Source organism: Thermochaetoides thermophila, assembly GCF_000221225.1.
Source record: "Thermochaetoides thermophila DSM 1495 unplaced genomic scaffold scf7180000011816, whole genome shotgun sequence".
Lineage (NCBI taxonomy): Eukaryota > Fungi > Ascomycota > Sordariomycetes > Sordariales > Chaetomiaceae > Thermochaetoides > Thermochaetoides thermophila.
In genome coordinates, this window is record NW_006383032.1 from 130,243 (window position 1) to 157,138 (window position 26,896).

At 52.4% G+C, this 26,896-nt stretch overlaps 5 protein-coding genes across 5 annotated transcripts; 4 read left to right on the forward strand and 1 right to left on the reverse strand.

Annotated features, from left to right (window-relative positions):
* Nucleotides 1–7,523: 7,523 nt before the first annotated feature.
* CTHT_0021450 (phosphatase-like protein) lies at nt 7,524–9,770 on the forward strand (the record flags this gene model as incomplete). The annotated part of the gene is made up of 3 exons (XM_006692552.1): nt 7,524–9,353; nt 9,467–9,707; nt 9,763–9,770. The coding sequence occupies 3 exons, from the start codon at nt 7,524–7,526 to the stop codon at nt 9,768–9,770; spliced, it is 2,079 nt and encodes a 692-aa protein (XP_006692615.1).
* Nucleotides 9,771–12,839: 3,069 nt separating this feature from the next.
* CTHT_0021460 (uncharacterized protein) lies at nt 12,840–14,799 on the forward strand (the record flags this gene model as incomplete). The annotated part of the gene is made up of 4 exons (XM_006692553.1): nt 12,840–12,961; nt 13,026–13,421; nt 13,476–13,943; nt 14,004–14,799. The coding sequence occupies 4 exons, from the start codon at nt 12,840–12,842 to the stop codon at nt 14,797–14,799; spliced, it is 1,782 nt and encodes a 593-aa protein (XP_006692616.1).
* A 449-nt stretch (nt 14,800–15,248) lies between these two features.
* CTHT_0021470 (putative autophagy protein) lies at nt 15,249–18,439 on the reverse strand (the record flags this gene model as incomplete). Its single annotated transcript, XM_006692554.1, has 4 exons — nt 15,249–16,026; nt 16,077–16,242; nt 16,897–17,899; nt 17,954–18,439. The coding sequence occupies 4 exons, from the start codon at nt 18,437–18,439 to the stop codon at nt 15,249–15,251; spliced, it is 2,433 nt and encodes an 810-aa protein (XP_006692617.1).
* Nucleotides 18,440–19,988: 1,549 nt separating this feature from the next.
* Nucleotides 19,989–21,548, forward strand: CTHT_0021480 (putative extragenic suppressor of the bimD6 mutation protein; the record flags this gene model as incomplete). Its single annotated transcript, XM_006692555.1, has 1 exon — nt 19,989–21,548. The coding sequence occupies one exon, from the start codon at nt 19,989–19,991 to the stop codon at nt 21,546–21,548; it is 1,560 nt and encodes a 519-aa protein (XP_006692618.1).
* A 2,170-nt stretch (nt 21,549–23,718) lies between these two features.
* CTHT_0021490 (uncharacterized protein) lies at nt 23,719–25,724 on the forward strand (the record flags this gene model as incomplete). Its single annotated transcript, XM_006692556.1, has 3 exons — nt 23,719–24,024; nt 24,081–24,474; nt 24,811–25,724. 3 exons carry the CDS (start codon nt 23,719–23,721, stop codon nt 25,722–25,724), a joined length of 1,614 nt encoding a protein of 537 aa, XP_006692619.1.
* Between the last annotated feature and the right edge of the window lie 1,172 nt (nt 25,725–26,896).

A 26,896-nucleotide genomic window follows, 5' to 3' on the forward strand; every position in this document is an offset into this window, starting at 1 on the left:
GCTGCCAGCAACGCGGGGAAATGCACAGTGTTGCTTCAAGATTCCAGCTCACAAGATTGTATGTGCTCTTCCCAATACTCTTGAAGACTGTGTTCATAGGTTGAGAAAGAGTCACCTGTTATGGGTTGTCCGCATGGAAACAGTGATACAAGCAGCTGCCGCGCTCTTTTTTCTATAATTCCCCTATCTGAAAGCCAAGGACGATGCTGAAGGATCAGATCCAACGACGCCAAGCTTGAGACCATGATGGGGATGAGCAAAAGACTGCAATAAATGAGGGCTTGGTTGGAAGACAGTGGCAATGAAGTGTTGATAGCTAGGTGCATGGGATGCCACAAACTGGTTGGACAATCGGGCAAAAAGATTTTTCGGGCCAGCAATGCTGCGTATTGTGTGCAGTCATGAGGTTGTATTTTACACAGAACGGTGCAATATTGCACACCGTGTACCGTGTATCATCAATGATTCTATTGCGTTTTACATCCAGTTGACACAGCTGCCAATCGTCGCAATAGTTAACAGAATGAACTACTGATTAGTTATCAAAATATTGCTCTATCAATTTGCCCTATGTTAAGGAGGACCCTCAGCAACCAATCACTGCGGCTCCAATAACTGACACTGTGCTCATGATTCATAGGGTCACTGTTGTGATTTAAGTCGTACGTGCAATTCCAAACGCCAACCCGTCTAAAACGGCCTTCAGAATTTCAATATTGAAAAATATAATCATCATCAACTCACTTTGGATACGCTTGTCTTTCCAATCAATCGCATATTTCTGCACGAACTGAAGCAGAAGTGGTGTGACCCCTCCCTGTGTCAGGACATGACGTCATATAGAAAGTGGGGCTCAATCTAAACTCTTAATCTCGTGTCCTCCAGATGCAAGATCCAAGGCCGTGTGATTTAAGAATCAAAGGCTCGTTAGAAAACCCAACCATAATGTGCTGAAAGTGAAAGTCCTTGTTTGCTGGCATGGGGATGTAGCATCGCGAACAAATATTAAAACCTGAGTTTGTTGGGACGACTTGTGGCATTGGTTTGCGGTAGTGGATGGCGACGTGCGAACACGGTACGGATAAAACGCCACACTGTCCATATATTTGGCAAATGACGTAGAACAAAAGCAAAAAAAAAAAAAAAAAAATCCATACTTCGACTCAATTGAGAGGTTTCATGTCACTAATGACACAACTGACTACAGGCTCATTAATATCAAGTCGGGTCCTGCAATTATGGTTGTGCGCTATCCGATGCATCATACAACAGCGACACTGAACCATCTGATTTTACAGAAGCTCCTACAATGCCCATTTAGCTGCAAGGGTAGCAGGCAATGTGACTACCTTTTATTGAGGGCTATATGAAGTGATGCTATAGTGCCATTCATCCTTATCCTTACTTGGGTAGACCGACGTTTCAATACCCTTGCCGTTACACCCCGTCGCTACCAGGCATCCTATCTCGGGCGAGCAAGAATGTTTCTTTTCATTGATCGGCGAGCGTCTTTGTCAATCGCCAAGCAAATTTGCGCTCCTTTTGTCGCGAATGATGCTGTTGTTTTTACAAGTTCCGACGACCAGTTGAGGTCGGCGGTGGCGGCAGCCCTAACCTCTGTCCCGGAGACACTCGTCTGGAGTTGCTGCTTCGTTGATGAGAGAACCTCCCCCAAACTTTCAGGGGCAGCGACAGCAGCTAGCGCACTATCCCCCCTCGCGAATTCTTCCTGTATGGTTCGACATGACCTTGTCATGCTGCAGCCACCTCATGCACAGCAACTGTGAAGGAACTCCTAGAGCGCTTGGCGCCGACTCTTTTCCGACGTCCGGTGAGACCACATCCGATGGTTGACTTCAGATTGGCTGCCCGGGGCGTTGTCGCTCATGTCTGAGACCACGCGCGTTCATTAATGGAAGGATCCAGTGATGCTGCTGCCAGTCATCGTTATCGTGGGGAACGCTGCCGCTTCGTCGCCACCATGAATGCAAATAACTGCTGCTGCTGTTAATCTTTTCGCGCACAGCCGTCCAACTAAGTTCGTCATCGATACTTGCGGGAGATTTCTTGCGTCGGATCGAGTCCTGGGTTGCATTGTGCGATTCTTTGCTGACCACCGACCACAAGCCGATACGAGTTGCAAAGTGACAACGTCCGTTTCGTGGGGGTTCAGCGCCACAGTGTTAACGTTTCGAGGCTTGGCACTGTGGCTGCCATGAGGACCGTTGGGGGCATGAGGGCACCGCGATCGCCCACGTGCGGCTGAACCACTTATACCAGCCTCCTGACATGGCAACTGCACCGCGATAGGGGTCTGGCATAGAACCTGACATCTCACAACGCTTTGTGCTCCAGGAATATGCAAAGATATCAATGATGCTTATGCTCAGCGTTGCAATTCATTTAAATTGTGGGAACAGTAAAAAGATTGATAGCACAGCGACAGGTTGCCGACTATTGTTATCGATTTTTGCTAGCGGTATCTCAGATGGTGTGCAAGATCAAGTGGGTCTGCTGAAAAACTCTCCCGACCTATCGACAGGGCACAATTTACCTGGCGTGGGGGGTGAAAAAAGCAGGGGTGGCTGGCGGCTCTTACCAACGAAACCGCACAGAATGGCGAAAGTTACGTACTGGCTAGCGTTCTTGGCCCAACGATATGACAACGTAGCGAATAACGCCTGCATTGAAGCCCAAGAATCCACCTCTACTGATGGCACCCTAACGTTCAGGCCTATTGACGACAAACAGTATGTCTCATTTTTTCCTTTTTCGGATCTTATTTGTTTTGACGAGCGCTGTCTCTGTGGAGAGTCTTGAGGCTGGACCAATCTGTGAGTGGCAGCGGCCCATGTCGGGGCCCGACCTCAACCACAAACCGTCTCAGGTTGCCGTCCTTGCTGACAAGGGACCTTGCCAGGATGATGAAAAATCTTCGACGAAGCAACCGTCCTATCGTCTCGTTTCTGTCTGTCTGGTCAAAAAGCTGTTGGGCTGACTGAGATTGCAGAGGTTGAAGCGAGGCATCGGGCAGCAACCCGCCTGTGCCGCCGTCGAATGTGATCACGAGTCGTCGTGCCACATTCCATCAACAAGCTCTCAGGTCCTGCGCAAAGAGGCCACGAAACCGTGAGACCTGAAGATCCAAGCATGAGGCTTGCATATCGCACAAGCCCAACAGAAGGGACTTGCACGACCACGTTCCCTGACATCTGGAGTTGGAGGCTCTTTTCGCAGAGTCCCTGTGAGCGTCTCCAACTAACTCCATCATGCATCTCGCCGCCGTCAAAAGTTAAAACCCATCAGCTCCACCCCCAGGAACATCCCCAGAACCGCGCTCAAGCAATGAATCATATGGCATCGGGCATCGAGATCGATGCCCCGGACGGGTTCCCCTCATTGCTGCCCGTTTTCCCCATGGGCAGACTCAAGTGATTCGTCGCCAGCCTTGGAGATACTCTAGCTGTAACGGCCGATGAGGATAGCAAGCAGTGCATTGCTGGCGTTTTCATAGCCAACAGCTCAATTCGGTTCCCCGCATGTTGCGCGACATTGCAGAGAGCAAGCCATCATTGCGAACGGTCCTTTGTAGCATTGGCTCCGTGTTTGCGAGCGCGACAGACGCTACACAATGCTTGCTGCTAGCTGCTTAAGCCGAGCTGCTTGGTCATGCTGTAAGATACGTAATGTTACTGGTACTGACGGGTTCAAACATTTCGTAGGATCGTAACGTTACCAACAAAACCGGTGAGAGTCCGGATTCGGAGGCTCGGTGTGGTGTGGCATGCTGCACCGCGCAGAGTGGCAAGCAAGCCACACAGTCAAAGCACAGATAAGGCCCTGGTAGAAGAGAAGGGAGGAAAAGGGGCTCGTCGTCGCTTAAAAATTTGACGTTAGCTTCAGCTCGCCTCTTCCTGCCTTCACATGGGGGGGGCAACCAGGAGAATGGGGGAATTTTTGTGTTTTTGGGGCAGGTTTTGCGCGATGGCGTTTTGTCCCCCCCGGAACTCGGTGCGTTGAGGACGAGAACGTCGTCGGCACAACCAAGGGGCTGGGAACAAACCTTGGCGCCTGGCATGCAACGTTAGCGGCAGTTGTGGACCCAGAACGCCAGGGAGGGCAGGCGGCAGCCGGAGCGTAGATCACGACAACGAATCAGGAGACTTATCCTGGAAAAATCTGGACAAGCCTTGCGGCTATGTCGCAGCCCTCTTCACCATCACGATAACAGCGATATGTTCCTGGATGCCGAATGCAAACATGCTCAAGCATCACCTCACAAACACGTCTTCAATGATACGGCACGATATTCAAGCTTCCGACTCTTGCCGGCCCGCCGGGCTTCCGAGGCATCTTCGTCGGCTCGACCGGCACGGAGAGCATCATAAATCGTAAGGCGCCCAAGGGATGTTTTCCAGTAAACCCTGAACAGAAGGTCGTGGGAGGACACCCACGTTTTTACCTTCCCCTTCCTTGAGGCTACAGGCACTACGATACACTAGCGGCCTGCTCACATAATCCATCCCACGCCATGGGTTCTGTCAGCTTGGCGCTGAGGAACAGGCGGCGAAGCAGACCTCAACGGGTTGAATAATCGCCCAGTTGACGGTGAGGGGGCGGCGCATTTAATTTTCATTGGCGCTCCACAAGTGTTATCCGCATCGTCATTGGTCAATTGCTTCACGGGCTCTGATCCCCACCAAAAACATATTTGAGGGTGAAAAATCATCAGCGAGCCTCAGCCAAGGAATTGCCTGAGTTGAGCCATTTGCGCTACTGAGGAGTCAAGGAAGAGTGCAGATCATCCAAGGTTTCAAAAAGGCATTTCGTTTGCTGTGCTCAACATAATACGGATAATCTAGGTATACAGAATGTATGTTAATATGTGAAATGTGCCCTTGTGTGGCGGCTTAGCTCACTCACACCAGTAACCTGATCAGTCTCAACTTCTTGCTCCTGGAGGATGTCGCAATTGTGTCAAAGTTGTCAAGCTCTTTGTGGTGCGCGCGTGGACCGGCCTGGAACCAGCACCCGGCCATGACAGGTCCGGGGTCTGCGTTACAGTATTTTACAGTACATGTATCCGGCTCAGGAAGGCAAGAGACTCGCCCGTCCGACTCAATTGGCTGGGCTGGGTGAGTTGCCTCAGAGACTCTACGACAAGGGTGCCGCCGACGTCATGAGGTGCCAAGACAGCCGCCGTGCAGTTACTGTCGCATGCCGATGACTGGTAATGACTGGACTGGAAGGTGGAAATGGCATTTAAACGAAGCTACGGCAGAGTGTGTTACAAGTCTTATCAATCGAATACCGGTATCAACATGACAGCCTAAGACGCGCGCGCGAATCAGTTGCCGTGCCGGCCATCTGATCTTAAATGAACGATCGCCGTTGCGTATCAGTGGCATGTTCCTAGTGCCAAATCTCATTCCTGAATCCACTGGATCTTTCCATCGAGAAAGATGCGCGGTAGTCCACAAGCAAGGCCAGCGAAACGCTGCCGTAACGCTACAACACCAGGCACATAGGTGGGTCCGGTGCCGGACCAAGGACAAACAATGGCGCCACTATCTCGAGCCAGACCGTGACAAGCTTGCGCACTGACTAAAGTGACAGGATACCAGCTTGATGGCTTGACCAGTGGGATCTCCAACATCCCAGCAACGTGGAGTGCCTTTTCCTTAGGTCGGCGCGGATCTTAGCAGCGTGGGATATTCAGTGGGACCAGGAACTCGGTTCACCGAAGGGTCCCGACGGCCGCTTCCGGGACGTCGGCGGGTGGTGTGTGGTCGGGTAGGGGCAGACATGCCCGGGAACAGCAGCTTGGGCCACTGACACGACCGTCCCCGGCGAGCAGAGCGACAGGAAGAACCGATCACCGCGGTAGCAGCAACCGATCGGTTCCGGGACGCCCAGACTGTGAGAGGTCTGGCAAGAGGTCGACCACACAGTGTTGCCACACGTTCCCAGCTACAATACAAAATGTGAATTGTTGGTGTAAAAATGTAATTACGCTGCGTTTACAGTATCGTGACATACGAGGTGGTGTTGGCCACCTAGCTGCGAGCCCTGCAGCTTCGCCATCGAGTCCCCACTTGCAGCACAAGAAACGGAGCCACCGGCGGGGCATCGTCGCCCCACCAACCGTGCGTCTTGCAGCTCCCAGCAGATTCCCGGCGCGAAGCCAAGCAGCCATCCACTCCTTGAGTACACGCCTCCCTAGTCTGATACGGCTCAGGATTTTTAGGGTATCTGGGCCCTCCATTATCGACACCCTTCAACGTCTCCCCCTTCTCCTCGCAATCTCGTCCTCCAGAGCTCTCAACAACAGTGGAGATTGGGCTCTACTGCATCTCATCCCAAGTTCTCGCATACGACTTAGACGAGAAAGATTGGAGCGTCGCGAGCCTTGGCCTGTCGCACCACTATCCAAAGGCATTGCTAGCACAGCGTAAGTACGGGGTACACCGGTTAATCAAAGCTCTCCCTCCTGCGCACGTCCACGATCCACAGCCAAAAGCACACCCCCCTCCCTAACCTGATCTCCACCATTCCAGTCCCACTTCTACATCTACATCGATGATGCCTGACCATTCCTGAGTGCCCACGTCCTTCAAAACTGGCTGTGTCCCGCTTGGCCGGGCCAGCAAACCCATTCCAGTCCTCTCCCCGCAAACATATCTGGCGCCCTTCCCTTCGTCTAGGCCAGCCAGCACAGCAACGGGTGCATTCCTTGTCCAGGACAGGTTCTGACCCCAGACCACACCACAGCACCCGAGACACAGACGCAGTCACTTTGCCCTGTGTTGACATCGACGACGACCGAAAGTCCTTGTCCGGTCCGCCGCCAACCTTCGAATCTTCAGAAACCCGCCATCTCCGTCAATCAATTCGGACCGCATCCAGAAACAGGAGCCCCGACTGCCCCGGTCCACGCATCTATCAATCTGCGCTTCACATTATTGGCCCGTCAACAGGCTGGGGATTTCTGGTATTGACTTGTCCACGCCGCTAGTTTCCCAGCAGGAGCAGCAAGTGCACCACCTGTGTTGCTGGAATATTGCCACAGGCTAGCTCTTGCGCCTTCCTCCCACCTCTTTTGTCGAGTCAGCAGCAATAAGCCAGGTAGGTGTTGGTCGGAGTGAGCAACATCCTTGTACACACAGCACGCAACACGTTCGGCCAGTCCTGTTGGCCACAACCGCTCATTCACCGCCTAGCCTATTCTGCTTCTTTCCCGTCTCTCCTCATGTTGCAGCCTCTTTGACAGCATACATCAAAACTCCTTGTCCTCTCTCCTCTCCCGAATTAGCCAACCGGTGAAGCTGACTTTGTCTGGTTTGCGCAGCGAGCCGATCTTCGATTCCTCCTGGTCCAATTTGTGACGGATTTCGATATCCATGAATCATTGAATCAGCCATACATTCTCGGTCTTCTAAGTCGATTCTTCAAATTCTCGTGACCTCTGCATTTGGTCCCTTTTCCAGCACTTCATCCCTCTACACCAATACAGATCCTCAAAGATGCCCTATACCCCACCGTCGAAGTCACCAGTTTCCTCGGCTCCAGCCTCTCCTGAGAGCAGCCGCAGGCCGTCTTTCCACTCTTCTAGTTCTTCCCGTCCTACTCTCCCCAGATCATCTGCCTACCTCACAAGACAACGACGGACACCACCGCCCCAGCCCCCAGCAATTAACACCAACACCGAACCATCTCCCGTCCCTACTGCCGAAGACCTCAAGAGCCTGGCCACCAGCAGCGTCAGGCAATCACCACCGCCCATTACTGGAGACCGCGGGATGCCGAACGGTGCCATCATCTCGCCCCCTGACACCTCCAGTGATGAGGAGCCCGAAGTCCCAGGGAAGTCTCGTGGGACCCTGATTGCCGATGCCGTCAGCAAGATTCAGCCTAACACTAGCAATGGGGAGGATGCTTCGACACCCTCTCAGAAGCCGGAGGGTCTGCGTTTGAGCCACAGCACGACTTCTCTGGACAGCCTACGGCGAGGACACACCCGGTCTGCCACGGAGCCCAACATTAGCTTCAGCACGAGCACATCCACCAACAGCCCATCGACTGGATCGGAGGAAGATTCCGAGGGTGAGAAGCGTCCTAAGACCCCGATGGTGCGCAAGAAGTCTGGTGAACTCGTCAGGCCAGCTCTTCGTACCCCGGGACGCAGGCGACCTTCCAGCGCCCCTGGCACCCCTACGTTCGCTAAGGCGGTGCACTTCGACTCCCATCTTGAGCATGTGCGTCACTTCTTACAGCTTGATCGGCCACTGGCTGTCAGCGCAGGGTCGTCGCCTGTGGATAGCTACGACAGCGACACCGAGTACCCGTTCGATCGGGAAAAGGAGTCTAGCTCGCGGTCTCAGTCCTACGAGTGGGAGTTGGTCCTCACCAACTTTCCTGCTGATACCTCGGCTCGCCGGTGGCAGCCCGTCCGGCTCGAGCGTGTGTGGCTGTCAAACGACCAGAAATGCCTTGTCGGTTCAGTTGCTGTGGGCAACTTTGCTTTTCAGAAGCAAGTTGCTTGCCGGTTCACGCTTGACTATTGGAAGACCACGTCCGAGGTGGCAGCCGATTATTTGTGCGAGATTCGCCCTGTTGAGACCCCACATAGCCAGGACCGGTTTCAGTTCAGCATCCAGTTGTCCGACCTGGTCAACCTCGAGTCCAAGACGCTGTACTTCTGCATCCGGTATTCCGTCAATGGTCAAGAGTACTGGGACAACAACAACGGCAAGAATTTCCAAGTTGACTTCCGCAAGAAGTCGCTTCATCGGGATTCCAAGAAGAGCATGGGTTCCCGCGGGTTCACTGACCTGCCGAAGAGCAGTCGCCGCGGCACTCTGCCGACTAGCTCGCGTTCCAAGAAGACGGTTGACAGCGACAACGATGACTTCAGCGAGAGCGTCAAGTTGAACTTTAGCCAAACCATTCGTGAGTACCTGGGTGAGGAGCCGGAGCCGAAGGGTCCGAGGTTGAAGGGTGTCCGCAGCTCCAACGAGCTTGTGAGCGACAACCTTTCTATTCGCCTGTCCGGGCCCTCCGGCCAGCTTTCGACCCGGTACGACTTCAGCAGCTCGCTCAGCCGGGCCATCAAGAGCGCTAAGGAGGCGAAGTCAGCTCCTCCTTCGGATGGGTTGTACATGAAGTCCTCGAAGAAGATGGGACCGGCAACCTTTGACGAGGGTGACAAGGACAACAAGCCTCAGCCGTCGACTACGAACGAGGGGTCGAAGAACAGCGCGGCGTCTGTTCTCGGAACCAGCTCGTCTTCGGATACTCCCAAGCCCAGCATCGCCTCTGCCTCGTACGAGGAGATCTTGAGCAAATGGTGCTTTGTAGGTAGCCCTGGAACAACCTTTCCTTCACATCGGCCAGAGATGCAGTCACCATCTGCAGGCAAGCCACACTTCTATCTTCACATAACCCAGACCGCTGACTCCCTATGTAGTACAGCACTAAGTCCAAGATCACCCAGCCGCGGGTGAGCGCCTCCGACAGTTCTGTGCGCAGCCCGACCAGCAGTAGCACTGGCAGCTACGGAGGCAGCCCCGTGCAGACCGGCAACTACTACCACAACTTCGGTGAGATCGGTGCTTCTCCTGCGGAAGCTCCCCTCAGCAGCTTCCCGACGCACCCCACTGGCAGCCCTGTTGGCGGCGCCATGCAGAACAACTTCATTCCCCTAACTGGTATGGTGCTTCATAATTTGTAATCATAATCCAACCAGAGGCTAACAGTCCACAGCTATTTAAGTGATATGTCACGCAACCTCGCTTCTCATATTTCTAACTTCAGAATGGCCATCCTGTCGATACGCATACGGCACATACGACCGACCTTGCTCATCGAACTGCTGATCACATCTCACCTATTTTTCTTCTGTGTGCCGATTTTTCCCTGAAAAATCAAGACGCTTTCATGGGTTGGCAGTACTCTCCTTTGATAACCGGCGTTGGGGTTATATGTTTTTGAAGGAAACAATTGGGATGCTTGGCGTTAAGGTGGAGAGGATGTCTCAACTTTTCCCTACTTTCTGCACGACCGCATGAGTGATGGCGTTCAAAAATGATATCTGGTTCTTGTTGGTCTGTTTTGGCTGGGTTTCTGGCGTAGTTTGGGCTTGCTTTTTGTTTGCTGTTTGTGTTTTCAAACATCTTTCTCCTCTTCACTCATCCTATGGCGTGGCATCATGACAATCAAGGATAAATGTTTGGTTCTGGCATGTTGACATCCCTATGGAGTCAGGTTCTTCATATTGCCTACGTCTGACCAGTCTGGTCTGCATCACCAGAGCATGGATCCGTATCGCTATCAGCAGCATCCTTTAGCATGATTGGGGCGCTTGGTACGAGCATGTGTTGGACGGTTTGGCTAGCTTGGCCCCACTCGGGCCGTATTGGCCAGCTTCGGATGGATGGTGCGTGGCCGAAGAGTGGTCAGAAGGTTTGAGGCTATCGCTCTATTTCTTGGAATGGGAGAGAAGAACCGGGAAGTGGGGCTTGGAGAAAGCAATAGATGGATGATTTGTGGGACAAAGCTCGGGGGTACTTCCGCCGAATGCTGGGCATCCCGCATCACGTCAAGGATGGAAAGTTCATGGATGGAGGTTTAGATGTATGGTTGGGTTGGTCGGGATGGAGTGGAATGGATGACTAGACTATTGCTTCCTAAAGGTGGATCTTGGGGGGTGAATGGGATGGATGAGTTTGTGTATGCTGTTGGTTGGTCGGTTGGTTGGCTGGTTTTGAATGGAGATTGTTGGCGTTGGATGGTTTGATTTGGATGGGATGTCACTCTACTCCTCTGGCTATTGCCGTAATGAGCTTGATTATGAACATTGGTATGAACACCTGGTTGGACAGCATTGATAGGGACAATGTTATGATGAGTATGATAACTAACACCATAATAACGCTCAATACCGTGATATGGCTATATTATGTGATTTTTGCTGGTTGGCAATAGGAGCGGCCCGATCCTGCTGGATGAGCAAGGCATTATCTTTGCCAAGAAAGATAACACCTTGGTGTCATGCTCGATGTAGAAGTATCAACTTATCAACTGGCCGGCCGAGATCTGCAACTCGGCGATACTCTGGCATTGAAATTCCCCATCATGCCCAATACCAGCGGCATTAAGGTCGATGTCGGTGTTAATGCGGATACTGGGTGGGCTCAGACGCAGCTTCAGGGCCGACTGGGCGGGAGAATGCTGGGTTTTACGTTTGAGGGTTCGAGATGGATCAACTCCGAGATCGATCGTGCTGGATCCACGAGACTAACCAGATCAGAGATAGATAACCTGGCCGAGAGACGCTGTTCACTTAGGACTCAAACGGAGGCTCGCCTCTTAACAACCATGGTAGTGGATAACAAGGCATGACAGCTTCGGCGGTTGTCCGGCCGTGAGGTGACAACGAGAAGTGAACGCCAAGACCCGGACCGGCTTGGCATGCAGCCCTATGGAGCCAGATCGGTGGGCTGGACAAGCGAGGCTCGGATGGCACGAGCCAGTAGATGATCCTGTGGCGGGAGGGGAGATGGAACGTAGCATTTTGGTGGAGCAGTCAGTTCTTGGAGACGGGTTGAAGGTCGGGGGTTAGGGTTGGTCTTGCGGCGTGTATGTCCGTTCGTCGGGAGGTTGAGAAGTTTCTGTTCAGTCCCCTCTTCAAAGAGAAGAGAGAAGCAAACGAGGTTTTCTCGATGGTCCAGAGAAGTTCTTGGCACGAACCCCTCTTCCAGAAGCTTTTCTTACCTATCAATCTTGCACAATCGGCCGAATCCACACCGAGATGGATCCCCTTCTACATCTCGCCCACAGTTTGGCCGAGGGGCACCCCGAGGGGCCCCGCCATTATGGTCAATTACCCCGAGGGATTTGGTGTGGCTTTGATTTACCCCAGGGGGCATCGCGCACGATCGAAGAGATTTTTTGTGGGCTTTTATTGGAGTCTCCATGGGGGAACAGACGTTGGAGATGGGGTACGTAACATTCACAGAGGTGCATGCTCTTGATGGAGCTTGGTGGGCAGTTGAAATTAATGTGGAGCAGGTGTAGTAAAGTGGAAAGGTGACGTGAGAGGGGTCACCGAGTGCCGTGCTTGGGTCCTTCGACGACAACGCTACAACAATGACCGAGATCGATGTCAAATGTGGCCCCACTGGTAACTATTGTAAAGAAGCTGTATCAGCTTGTTTGTACTGTACGGAGATGCAACGACGTGGCTGGAAGTGAAGATCGCATTTCCGGTCGCAAGCCCTTCCCTTTAAGAGCTTTGTGCAAAACGTACCTAAGTAATTCCGGAGGAAGTGGTTTAGACCAACAGTGGTTGGTCTCGAACAATTGAGCTACATTGTACCTTTTCATAGCGCTTGAGGAACATAAAGGTGGCCTACTGGCTGGCAGTTCGCGCAGCCAACGCATTTTGGGACAGCGGTGGCGCGCATCTGTTTATAAGTGGCCGGCTGGTCGGCCAAGCGTCACATGAGTTTCTTGACCCAATGACATGATCGCGGTAGTCAGCCGCAGCCTGATAGATGACTGGTTCGTGAAAGTACGCGCCCGAAACCTTACAGCGCATATGGGATGGCTGTGCTCAGTGAGCTGGCTTTGCTTGGGCAAGGTGCTGGGCTGGAATGTTGGGTTTCTAAGTTTGGTGAGGTATGCGTCATCTGGGAGGGAACAAAAGATGATGGGCCCAGGTGAGGGTTGGTGGAAAAGTTTAACTTCGGAAAGGAATTCAATGTTGTAGTATCACAAGGCCTGTTGTATATCATCACGTAGTTCGTATACACTGTTACATGTGGCAGTCAGTCCTCAAAATGACAGCAACAAACTTGAGAACTCCGTTTTACCCTTTGCAAACGCAATATCATCGGCAAACTCATCGTATTCGAGATACTGGACGACAGCGAGACTCAACCGTCGCTTTGACAATAGCACCGTCAGTCTTAGCAACCCTTTCACTTCCACTTCAGTAGTCAGCCAAACTACACAGACGATACAAGACACAAGTCAGACGAGAGAAACATCATCCAGCGCCGATTCCAGTTCCAGCTCCAGCTCAGGGGGATCCACGACGACCACTTCCAAAGAGCCCAAGTGTTCGGTGAGATTTTCAAAACTCCTCCAAATGAACAACTGCTGATCGAACTGCAGAGTTTCGACGCTTTCCAAACTTGCAGCACCAAAGGCGACTACGGCAAGTGTCTCTCTACAGCTTCTCCCAATTCCTGTGGCTGTGAACATGGCATCAAATACCTTGACTGCGTAGAAGATGCACTCGAGAAGTCCAAATGTCACTTTTTTGTCGGTATCACAGATTGGTCAGCGTGGGAACGAACCTGGGTCCAGGAGGCTTGCTCAACCCCTCCCAGTTCGGTCATGACTGAGCTCAAGCAGCCGTATGTTCAATTCCCCCATCTCAGATTTCAAACGAGTTTCTTAACAACATCCAGAACAACCGTCGAAGTCTCCTACGCCACCGTTCCCATGGTCACACTCACCTCAACTCCAACCTCCCTTCTCGACTTGATTACCCTCCCCCCACACATCATCACCGCAACTCCAACTCTCACCTCCCTCGGTGCACCCCTCCTCTTCGACTCAGCAGGCGACGCCAACCCCTGCGCGACACCACGCTACACCCTTCTTCACGCAGGTGACATAGTCTTTTACGCCGCCTTCGTCGGTTGCGGCGCCGACAAGCCTGAGTGTTGTCCCTGGGAGGTGGCTACTACCACTACAGAGCTGCCACTCGGGAGCACAGAAGGAGGAGGGGCTCCGGCAGGGGATAGGTTCAAGGTGATTGTGCAGGGTGGGCCGGGGCAGCTGCCGCTGCCGAAGGATCTGGCGAAGGAGGGGAAACTGGAAAGGTGTCCCGGGGATTACTATACCGTTAGGGGAGAGGGTATTTGTTGTCCTAAGTAAGTCTCATTCTCCTTCCCAAGCGGTCAAGGCTATTGAGAGGCTGACGTTCGTTACAGTGGCTACTTCAAATTCACCCGCACGATCGCCTCCCAAACCGCGTGTTTCTCTTCCCTCAAAGATGCAGCTACCCCCCCTCCCGTAACCTCGGGCCTAGCCGCCAACCCAACCGACACCCTCCTCCCCACCTCTGCAATCCTCAACCTCGCCTGGGCAATGGCCTTCAACACCACCCAAGACAACGATGACCCTCCCGTCTCAACCGGCGCAGCCGTCGGCATCGGCATCGCCGCCGCCCTCGTCCTTTTCTCATTCGTTGGCCTGCTCCTATTCTGGTTTCTCCGTCGCAGACGACATCAACGCCTCGCGAGAGGCGAAATCCCGCCCACTAGGGAGAAAGAGGCAAATCGTCTCACCGGTGCTACGATTCACTCAAATATGCAATTCCGACCGTACTCAGAAGGTCCCCCACGCCTAGAAATTCGTTCTGTCTCCCGGGGCATGCCAACCATAACAGTCTCTCCCTACGACGACCAGATGCAGGCCCACCGCGATCACGACATCTACCCTTACCGTGACCACGTCACAGAAGGGATGACGTACACAAGGGGATACCATGCCCCACCAACGGCTTCGGTATCAACCCCTAGCTCCCCTCCATCACATTATTCTGCTCCATCACCTCCGATCTCACCCCCTCCTCAGGATATAGGGATAGGGACTGTTCCTGGCGCAGAACAAAAGGGGTCGTATTGGACTGAGACGGAAGAGAATATGGGGAGTTATTGGGCTAGGAAGAGGGATTATCAAATTCACGACCAAACACTACCACCACGTCGGACATCCTCGAGATAGTCGTCGACTAAGGAAGGATGAAGGGTGTTGGGTGGGGGCTGGGGGGGTCGAGCGGGATTTTAGGGAAATGTGAGATGATGATATGTGGCGTTGTGTTGAGAAGAAATGATCCACAATTTCAGGTCGGATTTCTACTTTATTTGGAGTCTCAACGGCGGTAATGCTAAGTAAACCTTTGCATCTGTGTCAGTTGGCTTTGTGATATCAGAGCGGTATTTCCAGCAAACTTCTGGGAAATTATTTTTGATGGTTTAGCATGTGTCATGGACATTCTTTAGACTAGGTTTCTTTTAATCAACCGTAAGTTGCTAAATTCTATTCCAAAGACCTATCTCTGTTGTCAAAACTACCCTTAAACCAGACCTCTTTGTCTGTTTTAACACCAGGCTTGACGGACCGTTCTGAAACCCTACCCAGTTGTCAAGACCTCATTTTGAACCTTGGTTATGCTAACCTTGTTTCCTCACAATCCCCCAATCGGCTACCCCGTTCCCAAAAGCCCTCCATGCTTCAATTATGGCAGCCTCCAACCTCTTCTCGACATCAACCCTCCCAGTGTAGCCCACCACAGCTCGAAAGTCGAACTCAATATTCACCGTGCCATATACCCTCGCAGCAGGTGTATTCCAATCCTGATAATCGCTCAACAGAAACAGAGGAGGCAACCTCACTTGCTTCGTGGGCGGTGATGTCTCAGATGAGTACCGTTCCTGGCTATCCCACGTCTCTAGACTATGCAGGGTAAAACAGGCTTTGGACTCGGTCGTTGGTGCCGATATCTGCAGACTCATCGGAGGCGTTGTCATCAAATGATCGAGCATCGCCTCCGAAGAAGAGACGATGGCCTTGAACTCGTGCACCTCCAAAGCCCTCGCTCCAAGATCAACTTGTCCGGCACGTAACATTGCTTGATGCTGGGAAGGTTCAGGCCAGTTGGGGTTGTAGACAAAGCCAAGACGCGTTTGGAGTTCGCGGATTTGTGTTTCTTCCTCTTCGAGTGCTTGGCGTGCTAGAGGTGGGCGAAGGCAGGTTCGCATGGCGCCGTTGGGTTGGATAATGTTTGCGTAGAGGGAGAAGGGACGTTCCAGTGTGGGAGCCTGGATGGGGGTTGCCGTTGGGGTAATTGAGCCTTCTGAACTGGGCGAATTTTGCTGTGTGTGAGTGGCTGATGTCGTTGTTGGAGGTGTTTGGTATCTTAAGGGGGATTCGTCGCCTGATGAAGGGACCCTGTATGCGTTGGTTAGTGAACCTAAGAATTTTCAAGCATGCCCACGTACGACACTTCGACGCCTGGACGCTCAAGATCAATGCCATTTGCGATAGCAGTCTTAATGATGCCCTCCATAATGATGTCGGTCAAACGAAGAGAAGGAGAAGCTGACCGGCAGCGGGTAGATGCGTTGACGGGCGCACCGTCTGCGACCTTAATCGAGATGGCGTTTTCTTGGATATTTTGGCGAATTGCATGCTCTACTCCGGCTCTAATTGCACTTCGCAGAGATCTGTCCGGTAGTTAGAAAGAGGCAGTCCGGAAGTTGGCAAGTCCGCTGAACTTACGGGCGGTTGGGTCGGTCAGGTAGTGGCTGGCGACAAGACTCTTCGTGCATTTTACGTGACAGTATGGGAAAAGGATGATGGTTAATGATTGGAGGAGCCTAACTGTTCGTAAACAGTGAAGAGGACTAAAAAAGAGTTCGCCGTAAAGAGGCTCCTCTCTAATGAAGAGAGCGCTGATAGGTCATCGTGCCTTCCAACTGCGGTTCGAAAATAAACCAGATCACATGGGACGGGAGACCAGAGATGAAAGGACACTTATCATTCGATATTCACATAAGGAAATAGAGTAAAATCCCGCTATATTGGAGCCCATTAGCCCAGACTATCACTGACCATCAGGGTATGTAAGAAGGCACAGACCAGACCAACGCCAGACCCAACCCTAGCCTCTAACCTCCAACCCACACTTACCTGGACCCATAATTCTATGTGATGGTGCCACTGCTAGTAGTATACTAAACAAAAATCCAAAACAGAACACTCAAAGAAGCGAAGAGAAACTTACGTATCATCGCCTAGTCCCCCTCCCCCTCAAACTACCTGTCCTCCCCAACAACCCCATAGGCGGTGTGGGCGTCGGCGTAACAGGCGTCCTCTGGTTCTCATCCGCTATCCCAACGCCCGAACTCACCGGGCCCTCAACAGGAACAAGCTCCCACCTCTTGAGCGGGTCGTTCATACCAACCCACAGATCCGCAGGCAGGACGTCGCCTACTTCTTGTTTGAAAGCTTCCCTCATCTTGCGATCATTCTCGATCAGCTGGTCAACTGTATCCCGTGCGCGGCGAAGCGTGGCTTGTATTTTCTCTTCCACGCTGCGGCGGCGCTCTGCTTCCAGCATGAGGGAGTCATACGCCCTCGCGTAGCTGTCGTAGAATAACTTCAGTTCATCCATCTCCTCCATTTGGGAGACAATCACGTCTCGTTCGATGGCCCAGCGTTGTGTAAACTCCGCCTCGGCTTCGACATAACTTGGCAAGCGGGCACCGACTTCTTCCAGCACGGAAAATGCTGCCAGCACGGCGCGATTAGTACCTCTAATCCGATCCGCCTGTTGTTTTAACTCGCCGAAATCTACCTCCATCTGCTGGAGAATTGCTTGGATTTCTGCCACGACTTCGTCCACTTCCGGGGCGTCTTGCATCACGACTTGGACCAGCTCAGCCCGTTCCTGCGGGTCTAGCGGGTCTAGCATCTCGGCTGGAATGCGGGTATCCTGCTCGGTGATCACGCCCGAAATGGACATGGGCCCTCCGCCGGGGGAGGAGTCTGTTTCTGCTGCGCGACGGCGGGCGAGTGCTGCGCCGCCTTCTGTGGCGCGGACGGCTTTCACACACATGTCGAAGTGTTTGTTTAGGGCGCTGAGATGCTGCGCCATGGTAGAGGAGTGCTGTGTCAGGGCCGAGAGGAGATGTGACATCGGGGTGTAGGCCGAGGAGTTGGAGGGGGATTTGCAGTCGGGGGCAGTGGCGAGGGTCTGGTTTAGCACTCGGAGATCTCGATCGAAGCTGAGGAGGTCATTGTCGAAGGATTTTTCGATATCCTGCGAAAGATTAGGAAGATTGTCTGGCGAAGAGTCTGATATTCACCAACGCACCTGCATCTCATCGAGACTTCTTTTAATCCCCTCCCTCAACCCCTCCACCTTCTGCTCATCAATAAAATCCAGCAAACTCTTCTGCTCTTCCCCCGGAGGCCTAAACATCGGATCGACTTTGGTGAGCCTCAACAACGCCAATGTCTGCTCCAACCTCGCATTCGCATCATCCAAGCCCCGAATTAACCGCTTAAACTGTCTCTTGCTCTCGTCATACGTCTGTCCCAGCTGGCGCCGCACCTTGCGCAGCAGCCGCAGCTGCCCGTCGATGCCGCGCCGTAGGAAGGCGGTCTGCGCGCAGAGAATGACGCACTCCTCATACATCTCGCGGGCGAGGGTCGCCAGGTCGTGCGCGCGCACCACGAGGGCCATCGATGAGAGTGACTGTTTGGCGGCCAGGAGGTGCTTGACAAGCACCTCGACAGGCACCTTGTCCGCGTCGAAGGACGGGGAGTGCGGATCGAGGTAGGATGGTGGGCGCGACATTATGATGCTGATTTGAGAGGGGAAAAGAGCGGGAAGTATAGAGAAAGAAAGAAGATAATAGGTAAGAGAAGAGATGGAGCGCGGTTCAGCCGCGGATGGCACTACGGCATCGCGGTTGATAAAGGATGGGGCAAAAAGGCGGAGAGAGAGATGGACGGTTCCTGGATCGAGTCTCAGGGCGCGTTGGATGCGTGGTCGTCGACCGCCTTACAGCCTGCAGCCTGTAACTTGCTGTTTGTCTGGGAGATCCCGGTAGAAGATTGGCCGAGCTCCTATCCAAGGTACAGTGAGTGATGTCAGCGGGACACTATGGCCACAGTTATCGAAGGCTGGCAACACTGTGTATAAAAGTTGGTTTTCAAACAGTTTTGTCTTGGACATGTCTAGAACAATGGGATTCTCGTCAAGAGCAAAGGCACGAATGATCACTTTAATTCATCAAACTCGGTCTCGTCAATCTTTGGAATATTCAATTCTCCAACGCGTCCATTGTTTGCTTCTCTGTCATCCTATCTTATCAGCCAATGTTGACCCACAGGGGATCGCGAGGCACAGACCACTGGGCTTCTGGGTTTCAACGAAGCGCGCCTCATTCACTTTTTCTTCCCATCTCGGACTGCAGGATTCCGATTTACTTATGACACCGCGTTTGTTGGTGTTGGTTATCCAGTAACAGACTCTGTGGTGACCTGACCCCCGCTCAACGGCAAGATCACCGTGAATGTGATCGAAAATCCGAACTGTAATTGACCCCTTGTCGCGTGCCGACCGAGTTTTGCGTTCTCACTTCAGCTGGCGACAACGATTCCCATGCTGTTTTCTAACCGCAAGCTTACCGAAACAATGTGACAAGCTTTCATCGTCCTTCGCGGAATCAATCATATGCTGGAACTCAGCAAGGCGTTGAGATCAATGCAGTCGACAGCCAGGTATTGTCCCAATCAGGGATCAACAGCTTATGATCTTGGTTGACACACATCCTGATAAAACCACCCAATGCGATGGAATCAAAACAAAGCTGATTGCAGCGCATTCGTCCCATCTCATATCTTCCAGGTGACTTATAGGTGAGTTATTGATACCTTAGACAAAGCGCGTGTCATTGGCAGACACAAAACAACAACACAGGACGTGTCGAGTGATTACAGGTTGCCTAGTGATTCCAGAAATAGATTTAGGGTCATGGTACCTCTGCTCGGTTCCTCCTTTTTTTTCTCTCTTTCATAAAAAAAACTGCACTTCAAATTAACCATTACTCTGCTCTGACATCTCTTAAGGCAGGTGGTTCCTGTTTGCAACTGATGTCTTCGTACCTTTTCCTCTGCCCCGCCTTTTGATAAGATAAGCGACGTACCCTCAGGATTTTCTGGGGTTGTTTTCCAAATCCTTGTGAGGGTTTGCTCATTACCCCGCGCTTCAATCAGCGCCCTTCTCTTCCCAACTACATCTTCCAAACCATACTAACCCTACAATTTACGATCCCTCAGACTTTGCTTCTAACAGTCTACTTCATCCCCGATCGATCGAACCTGTCTTCATCAACGTTAAAATGACTCCGGCTCCAGAGCCCCAAGATCCTCCCACCATCCACGAACCCGTTGCCACTGAACAGACCGACGACATCAGCGACTGGGACGTCGAGAGCGACTATGAAGACGGCTATGGCGCCCCATCCAAGTCTCAGGCCCAAGGCGGCGCTTCTGCTGCCGACCGACCCAAGATCAACGCCCATGCCCGAATCGACGACCAGATGACCGACCTCGCCAGGCACGCCTCCAAGATTCGCCTGGACAATCTCACGATGCAGCAGATCTTCCGCGACAAAGATCGGACTGATAATGCTACCAGCGATCAGGTCCTCGACAACCACACTCGCATGATCATCCTGAACATGCTTAACCGCAACATCATCAGCGAGATCTACGGCACGATCAGCACTGGTAAAGAAGCCAACGTCTACAACGCCGTCGCTTACGACAACAATGGCGAGCGCATTGAGCGTGCCGTCAAGGTGTACAAGACAATCATCCTAGGCTTCAAGGATCGTGAGCGGTATCTTGCGGGAGAGCAGCGTTTCAAGACCATCGTCGACAAAGCGCTTAGTGCACCGCGCAAGATGATCAAGCTCTGGGCCGAGAAGGAGTTCCGCAACCTCAAGCGCCTTCACACTGCCGGCATCCCGTGTCCAGAGCCGATCTATCTTAAGTATAACGTCATGGTCATGGGATTCCTTGGCGACCACACCAACGGCTATGCCTTCCCCCGTCTGCACGATACCAAGATTACCGGTGAGACGCTGGAGGAGACAGAGGCTGAGTGGCGACGCCTCTACATCAACCTACTCAGCATGATGCGCCGCATGTACCAGGTCTGCGGCCTGGTGCACGGCGATCTGAGCGAGTACAACATCCTCTACAACGAAGGCGTCCTCTACATTATAGATGTGTCGCAGTCCGTCGAACACGATCACATCGAAGCGACCAACTTCTTGCGCATGGACATTAGAAATGTCAACGACTTCTTCGCCCGCCGGGGCGTCGACACCCTGTCTGATCGCACAGTCTACCACTTCATCACCGACAGCACTGGAGCGGTCGACGAAAACGGCATGCGTAAGGCCATAGACAACCTATATGCGACGCGCCCTCCCCTCGCCGAGAGCGAGGAGGCCCGCGCCGAGCAGGAGATTGACAACCAGGTCTTCCGCAACCAGTTCATCCCCACCACGCTCGAGGAAGTGTACAACCTCGAGGTCGAGCTCGGTAAGAAGGTCGACACCCGGCTGTACCAGCACATGCTCGCCGACAGCAAGGTGCCTGAGTCGACTGGTGGTGAGCACAAGAGTGGGGAAGGGGGGGAGTCTGGGAGCGAAGACGAGGAAGGAGACGAGGGAGAGAGTGGAGAGGTGGAGAGTGGAGATGAAGAAAGAGAGGAGGGTGAGGGTGACCGTTTTGAGAAGAAGCGGCCCCGCGGGAAGAAGCACTTGGATAAGGCGGAAAAACATGCGCACAAGATGGCGGTCAAAGAGGCCAAGCGGGAGAAGAGGAAGGAAAAGATGCCCAAGCATGTCAAGAAAAAGTTGGTTGCGGCAAACAAGAAGAGGAAGTAAGGGGAGGGGTTTTGTGACATTTCTATTTAATATGGTTTTAGTAAGGTACGAATCAGCGATATCTCTTGGTCCAGGGCTTAGGATTGCAGCGACAAGAGAGCCGGATGATGAAAGCTCAGCACTAGTGCAGGGGTCTGAGCAAGCCCTTTCTTCACACTACTCATGGGCCGTGGCTTGCGATGACGACCAAAGAGAGCACTGACGGCCATGATGACTTGTTAGAAAAAAAAAAAAAAACTCGGACGATATTGTTTTGTGGGTTTTCATGGGTATGGGAACCAAAAGTGCATTTTGGGATGACTACCATAGAGGCTTTGGCATTGGAATATAAAGCGTGTTTTTCATTAAGGTTGGGTCTCTGAATGGCATGACAAATTGCAATCCACGACGTTATCCCTGATGTTTCCACTTGCCAACCCAGCATGGGTGTACCCTAAAAGTTCCCTTCTGACAGTCTTCCAAGATGCAGTGTCACTTCTTGACATCTTCTTTGGCATTGCTGGTCCTACGCCCGCCTTGCAGCACAAGAATTTCTTCGCGTCACATCCGACCCCAGTGCCCCACGTGGCGCTGCGTCTCTCCCGCTGAAACCGCCGAAGCGAATCCACCCACCTTCCTGTCTTGAGCCTGTTCCGGGCGAAGAGTGGCTGGCTAAAGCTGGCCGACGAACAGGGGCCGGAAGGTTGGTGCCGGAGTGGCCGGGGGTGTTGGGCGCTTTGCAGAACTTTTTTTTAAGCCGGTAAAGCGAGAGTGGTCGCTGGTTGCAGAGCTGACGATGATAGGATGGGGCAGAATTACGAATCATGCATTTGGGCTTCTAGAAAAGTCTCTGAGTTCTGTTGCACTAGCAGCATAACAGTGTTGCTCCCTCAAAAGGGAAGAGTCCACTGTACATATTAGCGCAGGCATTGCGCGCCCTGTATCTGACACGCCGGGGCCGGGCTAGGTATGCCCGAGGCTGAGACTTCAAAGGGGGAAAAAAATGAAAATAGTGCAATTTCAGCGGGGCGTGTCGTTTGCGAGCATCGCGCGGCCACAGAATTGCTTCTGCGAGACTGACGGCAGGCGGGCGGGAATGACGCGCTCGCGACTCTCATCGGCCACTCAATCGCTAGCCGCGCTCACCGCTTGTGGGTTGGGGTTGAACTTATCAGTCGGTCTGGTAGCTGATGGGTCCAGTGACAGGGTGAGTTGTTGTGGGTTTACGGTGTTTTTTGTTGACAGGGTGATGTCCAACACACGATATCAGGGGCTGTTTTTGAGATGACGTTTTGAACCCAGCACATGGTCGCCTGCCTAACCACTCCATGTAGCGCCAAGTCATTCGAAAAAAGGGGAGACTTTCACACATAACAGCTCCAATGTAATGGACTTCATTGCCAAGGCTAAGCCGGCGCCGTTCCGAGGTTCCATCGTTAGTTTTTGTACCGCGATGCAAGCATCCACATCCAGGAAGCAACAGCAGCCTCCACCAACAAAGCCAAGCCAAGGAAAAAGGAACGGTGCTCTTCCCCATCTTCCCCGCAGTTGCAGTGGGAACAGTGGTCATGGACTTACCATGCTATCTCCGGCCCGGCAAGTGGGAGAGGCTGTCCTGTCCCTCGGCTCGGCTTCTTTACTTGGGAGTTGGGCGATTTAGCTTTGTTCGAAGTTTTTCTGTTTAAAAGGGCCCCCTCCCCCTTACGAATGCAGTGTGTTGCATTTGACCCCCTTTCCTGTGATCGTGCCAACGACCCTAAACCTAACAGCTGCTAGCTTGTCTGAATTGATGCAGCTACCTGGCCAGGGCGAGTTGGTTTGTTTGTAATAAAAAAAGACTGAACTAGGTCTGGCGGCCAACGACCTTCTGGTCGTTGGGTGTTCCCGGGACCCGAGGTACCAAAAAATAAATAGGCGATTGCTAGTAGAGTGTGCTTCTTAAACTTGTTCTTCTTTCCTCCTCTGTTCTTGTTTTTGCCCTCTTCCTCTCTCACGCTCAACCACCTACCTACCTACTGCTTGCCGCCGGATAGACATGACCACGCCCCCATATACTAAGGTGCCTGCCTACCGCCATTATCCTTATCAAGTTGTCGTCGAGAAGGATCGTAATCATCAACCGGATTGAGTCAACAAGCGAGTTGTGGAACAAGCATCAGCGATTATTAGTGATCAGCAAATCACCACCAACATGGCTGACAACGAGAAGACCTCAATCTCAACTAGTCATCAGGAAGAGGCCGGAAATGTGCAGGAGGCCCATTATGACCATCGCAGCCACAGTGATAAGGAGAAAAACACCGCCCATGGCTCCTCTTCAGATCTCTCCTCGACTGCCGAGGTAGAGTCCATCAACGTCGGACAACGCGGCCGTCGTGCCTCTGTGGCAACTACAGCCCGTTCTCACCGGGAAAGCTTTTACTCTCAGCGGAGTGTTGACCCTGCAGAGGTTCAGGCTGCTGTGCCAGGGCATGATCTCGATGTTGAGCTTGCTCAGGTAAATCTCTCATCCTCACACCGTCTTATATGGACAGCAATTGACCCTATTCCTAGGGCCGACACTCCCCAACTGAATTAGCCCGCATCCAAAGCCACGCTTCGGTCCGCTCGCGCCTATCGCGCATCCTTACCAACACTTCAGCTCGCCAGCGCGAGCGAATTCCCTTTGCCCCCTTACCCCTGACCAACCTCGACGAGGGCATCGTCGGCTGGGATTCACAAAGCGACCCGGCCATGCCGCTCAACTTCCCGGCCCGCAAGAAGTGGACTATGGTCTCCCTGCTGGCAGCTATTACCTTTCTCACGCCGTTTGCGTCGTCCATTCTCGCTCCGGGGATTACCGCGCTGCAGAAGGAGTTCAACAATTATAACTCTGTTGTTGGTACGATGACCGTCAGCGTATATCTGTTGGGGTATGTGGTTGGGCCATTGTTCTTGGCGCCGTTAAGTGAGTTGTATGGGAGAAGGATTGTGTTAAGCGCGGCGAATTGTTTCTTTTGTGTGTGGCAGATTGGGTGTGCGCTGGCGCCGAGCATTGAGGCGTTGATTGTTTTCCGGTTTTTGGCTGGTATTGGAGGTGCTGGGTGTTTGGTAAGTTGCTTATAGTTCGTTCAGAGGATTAGAGGCTAACTTGAGCAGAGTCTTGGTGCTGGTGTCATCGCAGATGTGTTTAAGACTGATGAGAGAGGTTTTGCCATTGGTATCTATACCCTTGGTCCCTTAATCGGTCAGCCTGAACCCCCTTATTCTGGGCTTACCCCATCATGCTGACCCTTATTCCCAGGCCCAACCATTGGACCCGTTATTGGCAGCTTCGTCTCGCAAACCATCGGCTGGCGCTGGTCCTTCTGGATCGTCTTTATCACTTCGGTCGTCGTTGTTGCGACCCACGAGCTTAACAACACTGAAACCAATCCCCGTGTCCTTATCAAGCGCAAGGTCGAGCGCCTGAAAAAGGAACTCGGCCGCGACGACCTTCGCAGCTGCTACGAGATCAATGCCGAGGAGAAAACCCATCTCCAGACCCTCCTCAACGGCCTCATTCGCCCGACCAAGATGCTCTTTTATTCGCCCCTCGTGTTCTTCGTCTCTCTGTACATTGCCTTCACTTATGGCACGCTGTATCTTCTCTTTACCACCATCCCGACCGTCTTTATGCAATCTTACGGTTGGTCACTCGGCCTAACTGGTCTAGTATATATCTGCCTCGGTCTAGGCAACCTCGTTGGTTGGGCAGTTATCACCGCTCGCTCCGACCGCAGCGTTGTTCGCAGGACCAAGGAAAACGGTGGCGTATTCGAGCCTGAGATGCGTCTGCCCATCAGCATTTACTTCAGCGTGTTCCTTCCCATGACATTCTTCTGGTACGGATGGTCAGCACACTACAAGACGCACTGGATCGTGCCCATTATTGGCCTTTTCCCATACTCGTTTGGTGGTATTGGTATCTTCATGCCCTTGACGACGTATTTGGTTGATTGTTACCCGATGTATGCGGCTTCGGCGATCGCAGCGAACACGGTCATTCGGAGTTTGGCTGGCATGTTGTTGCCGTTGGCGGGTCCGAAGATGTATGAGACGCTGGGGCTGGGATGGGGAAATTCGCTGTTGGGGTTCATCTGCATCTTGATGATTCCCGTGCCGTTACTTCTGCATCGGTATGGGAAGAAGTTGAGGATGATGGGCATGCAGTTGTGATTTTGATAGTGCTGAGTGACGGTTTCAAGTTGATGAATGCTTGTGCGATCTCCCGGTGAGGTTGCGACATGACTCTTGGATATGATCCAAAAAGTAATGATAGCGATGTTGCATAGAATTTTTTCCTCGTCCGTCCAAACTCTTCCTTCATATCGCACGTATACTAATATGTTTCTCCGCTCGATCACCCATCCGTCGTAAAACGGGGACAGCGTCAAGAGCGATTGCACCGCATCAGCCTCTTTTTCATCCTCGCTCTCGCAACCCGAATAGATATAGTGTTACCCTGTTTTTCTGAATACAACATCTCAAGTATCATTGAAAATTGGTTTCCTCCCTCTTGGTCAGACAATTGTATTTCATTGTCTCGTTGCTACCCGAAGCGCGATGGTTCAGTTTCCTTTTGTGCTCTGCAAGCTTCGTATTAGAGCTGAGGCTCCCACTTGCTGCTTGCTTGTTGGATGTATAAGGAAATGGTGAATGTGGGTGGGAGTATTTACTTGGGCGTTGCCCTGCAGGACACGCGGCCCTGAGGGAATCTGTCAAGCACAATGGGTGCCGCAGAATAACAATGCTCTACCTCCCAAACTACAGACGCGTGAAGGTGGATGAGCATGGCTCTTATATATGGTCAAGTGTGCACCTGACCTCAGTGGAACCCGGGCTGACTGAGGTAGGTCAGCGGTGACCACACCGTGGTCACTGACAGCTAACATTGCTGGGCACCGTTTTTCTGATTTTGTATGGATCCGTGAGCACTGTTACTTTCCCCCCCCCCCGAATACATACATCTTCCAGGAAATCGGCTTAGCCCAGTAAACATAGGCAGAAACCAACGAATACAAAGCCGTACTTGCATGAGTTGCGCAAGTTTCTAAAGAAGTGATGAAGCAATCCATGATGCGGAGTCACAATGAGCGATGAAGAAGCATTACAAGTAGCAAACAGAGTAGGCCACTACCAATGAAATTAGTGGCAACAATCAAGCAAGATTTGATGACACGATGCTTTGCAGTAGCCTCGTTGACTCCCGGGGACGGCTTCGTTGTCACGATGATTTCACTTCCACAAGATCAAGCAAATTGGCATGAATGGATCGAATGATAACTGAGCTGATGCTGTAGTTTCCTAAACAAGGAGAAGGATGTGGTACTCTTGGGACCCATAGCTAA